Source organism: Myotis davidii, unplaced genomic scaffold (genome assembly GCF_000327345.1).
Source record: "Myotis davidii unplaced genomic scaffold, ASM32734v1 scaffold713, whole genome shotgun sequence".
In the NCBI taxonomy this organism is placed as follows: Eukaryota; Metazoa; Chordata; class Mammalia; order Chiroptera; family Vespertilionidae; genus Myotis; species Myotis davidii.
The window spans coordinates 338812-342645 of record NW_006285038.1 but is presented as its reverse complement, the minus strand read 5'-3'; the positions used below and the strand labels follow the sequence as shown (position 1 = coordinate 342645).

Here is a 3834-nt window from a genome sequence, read left to right as displayed (position 1 = left end):
ATATATGGCTAATATGCTAAGTGTCTGACCATCTAGGTAATGATGTCATGTAGCAACGCCCAGAATCCTCTCCCTAGCGACTAGCCTCCTTGTAGCTTCTTCAGCCCAGGAATATGATTTGCATTATACCCAGGTGGAAACATTTCACATTGTAACCAAATGTCTGTGAAGCATTTTCCAATGCCTCATCTCATTTGATTCTCCCAGAAGTCCTGGAGTAGGTGATAGGAGACTTGGTGGAATCCTATTTTCTTTTCATTAGTCCGAAAACGGAGATTTAGAAAACTTAGGAACTTGACCTGACTGAAAAGAAGTAAGAAATGGTAGACCTTGAAAAATGACTTCAGGTTTTCTCACTGTCCAGAATATAGTCACTGCATTGGTGAAATATTTTATCCTTTATTCTCCCTGCATGATCCTACATAATAAAAGCATGGTATGCAAATTGTCCCCTCAACCGGGAGTTTGACCAGAGGGCAGGGCCAGCTGGGGGAAGGGTGGGAGGCCCTGGCTGGTGGCAGGCAGCAGGTGGCCCAGGCAAGGGAGGGAGTATCCAGCTGGCTAAGTTGATTCATGCATACGCAATACATACAAAGCTCTCCCTGTTGCCAATCGCACGCGCGTGTTTTGATCTGTTGTTGTCGATCATGAATTTGGTTGACACTTCTATTATAGAGAAAAGGCTAATAGCAATATTAAAATATTTCTTCTAATTAATTTCCTTTCTATGTGCACGAATTTGTGCACTGAGCCACTAGTGTAGTGATAACCTATTAGCCGATTAGTACTTAGCTTACTTAGTTTTATTCTAGCATTTATGATGTGATTGGTGATCTGCTTTCCCAATTATCATTTCAGGAACAACAATACCTCATCTTTTGAACAGTACATCTAACAACCTATACCTGAATTTCCAATCAGACATCAGTGTTTCCGCTGCTGGATTTCACCTTGAATACACAGGTAAGTATAATACCAGTTTACTCATCTTGCATAACTTAAACTTAAATTTGTTGAATGGTGACTTTCCATTCCTCCCTCCCCGCAGCCCCTGGAACCAACATTCCACTCATTGTTCCTGAGTTCTCCTTTTTGATATTCTACATGTAAATGAGATCATACAATATTTGTCTTCTCTGTCTGATTTATTTCACTTAGCATGACACTCTAAATGTCCATCCATGCTGTTGCAAATGTCAGGATAGCCTTCTTGTCCATGGTTTTAATAATATTCCATTATATGTATGTAACACATCTTCATTTCTTCATGTAGGCGGACACCTAAGGTGTTTCTATATCTTAGCTATTAATAATGCTGCAATTAATATAGAACTGATATGTCTTTGTGATCCTGATTTTAATCACTTTGGATCTATACCCAGAAGTAGTACCACTGGATCATGTGATACTTCTATTTTTAAGTTTTTGAGGGACCTTTATGGTGACTATAACAATTTACATACTCATCAGCAGAGCTTGAGGGTTCCCTTTTTGCCACATTCTCATCAATACTTTATATTTTTTTGCTTTGATAATAGTAATTCTAACAGGTTTGGGGTGACATCTCTTACTTTTGATTTACATTTGCTTGATGATTAGCCATGTTGAGCATTTTTTCATGTACCTATTGGCCATTTGTGTTTTCTTTGGAAAAATGTCTTGTAGATATTTTGCCCATTTTTTAAAAATGTACCTTTATTGTTGAACATACTACATATGTATGTCTCCCCCCTTTTTTTCCCATTGACTTTCCTCCACCTCAAACCACCACCCTCCAAGCTTTCACTGCACTATTGTTTGTGTCCATGGATTGAGTTGTATGAGTTCCTTATAAATTTTGGATATTAACTCCTGTTTTTGTGTGTTTGGTTTCTTCTGGGATTTTTATTTTTCTGTGCAACCCTCTCTTCTGGTTTAGGAACAGTCTGCTCTTTTTCAGTAAGGATCATCGCAATGCGGTGGGGAGAGCTCACGTGTGGGTTAATCCACCCTTGAACTCTATAAGTTCTATGCCACAACTTGGGAGTTTGTTCACCTGGATGTGCTCAATGACCAGAGAATCTATATCTAACTCCTTAAGTTCAGCATTAATCTGTATTTTTGAGTATGTGCCATAAAAATTCACCACTGACCCTTTGGCCTGAGAACACCTACTAACTCCACCATTGCAATGAAGGAATGGAGCACACTGCTTCTATAGTGACATTCTTCCGATACTTGGTGGCTTTTCAGATATGCATACCCATCATGGCCCAGACAGTGTCATAAGCATTCTTAAAGTGCACAAGAAAATTTGAAACTCTTGACTTATATTATTTTGTAGGGTTTTCTGAGTAAGTGAATAGCAAACCATTTTCAGAGGTCATCTCAATCCACTTATGGGAAGAGAGAGTGGATATTAATTCCTTGTCAGATAGATATATTGCAGATAATTTTTTTCCGGTTACACAGGTTGCCTTTTGATTTTGTTGTTACTTGTGCTGTGCAGGAGTTCTGTTGTATTGTTTTGATGTAGTTCTACTTACTTTGCTCTTGTTGCTTGCGTTTTTGGTGTCATATTAAAAAAAATAAAAACCAATGTCAAGGAGCTTTTCCCTATGTTTTCTTCTAGAACCTTTCTATATCAAGTCTTATATTTAAGTTTTTAATCCATTTCCAATTAATTTTTTAAAGTGGTGTAAGATAGGGGTCCAATTTTATTCTTCCACATATGATTATCCATTTCCCCCACACCATTTATTGAAGAGACTATCTTTTCACCATCGAGTATTCTTTATTCTTTATTCCCTCTTCAAATGTAATTGATTGTATAGGAGACAGTTTATTTCTGGTCTAGGTGCCCATTTTTATGCTGGTACCATACAGTATTGATTATTTTAGCCTTTCTAATATGGTTTGAAATCAGAAAGAATGATGCTTTAAATTTTTATTTGTTTGGTTGTTATTCAGTATTGCTTTAGGTATTTGGGTTCTTTTGTGGTTCTAATTGAATTTTAAGATTTTTTTTGTATTTATGTGAAATATGTCATTGGAATTTTGATAGGGTTTGCATTGAATTTGTAGGTAGCTTTAGGTAGTATGGACATTTTCACAATATTAATCATCCTAACATTGTAATTATATGTTTTAGGGATTTGTCTTTTTTCTAGATTATTCATTTTTCTAGTGCTTAATTATTCATAGTAGTCTCTTGTGATCCTTTTTATTTCTGTAGTATCAGTTGTAATGTCTCCTCTAAATTCTAAAAAAGGAACTGAATCCTGTAGAAAATTTAAATCTGAAATGGGAGTAAGTGGCTTTTCTTGTTGGCATAGAAAAAATATATTTAATCTCTCAACTTCCGATTAAACTTTTAAATACAAAAAAAGACGTATGCATTCAAGTTAAATACATATATGGGTTTGTATTTTGTTCCATAAAATGGTCATAAGTCTAATTGGGTGATTGTTGGGTAATTTTGAGCTTAATGTCTCCCTCTGCCATTAGTACAGGATCACGTTCATTTAGGATATCCTTTTGTTTCTTGCACTGAGCTCAGTCCCTGAATCTTATTAGTGTTCAAAACATATTTGTTGACTGAATAATGAGTGAGTGATACATCTAGAAATATAAGATAACAGATATATAATATTGGAATATATCATTGCCATCAGTATGCCTACACTGATGTTGGTGTTCATAAAGGTATTTAGCACCTTTGTCTGTATGTATTTTATAATTCTGTTGGCTTCTGCTTCCTGAAGGTAGTAACTATTATTTTCTCAGCATCACTGTATCCATCACTGTAACATCATTACCTCTATGAAATTCTGATAGAAAAGAAACTCGCTATAG

General features: G+C 35.9%; 1 protein-coding gene across 1 annotated transcript in view; it reads left to right on the top strand.

Moving 5' to 3' along the window:
* Positions 1-3834, top strand: part of LOC102765647 (CUB and sushi domain-containing protein 3) — a gene marked incomplete at its 5' end in the record, with an annotated part of 698415 nt that overhangs the window by 575485 nt on the left and 119096 nt on the right. The window contains one exon of the mRNA XM_006755250.2: positions 859-963. Coding sequence (XP_006755313.1) covers positions 859-963 — 105 coding nt within the window. The remainder of the gene's footprint in view (positions 1-858; positions 964-3834) is intronic.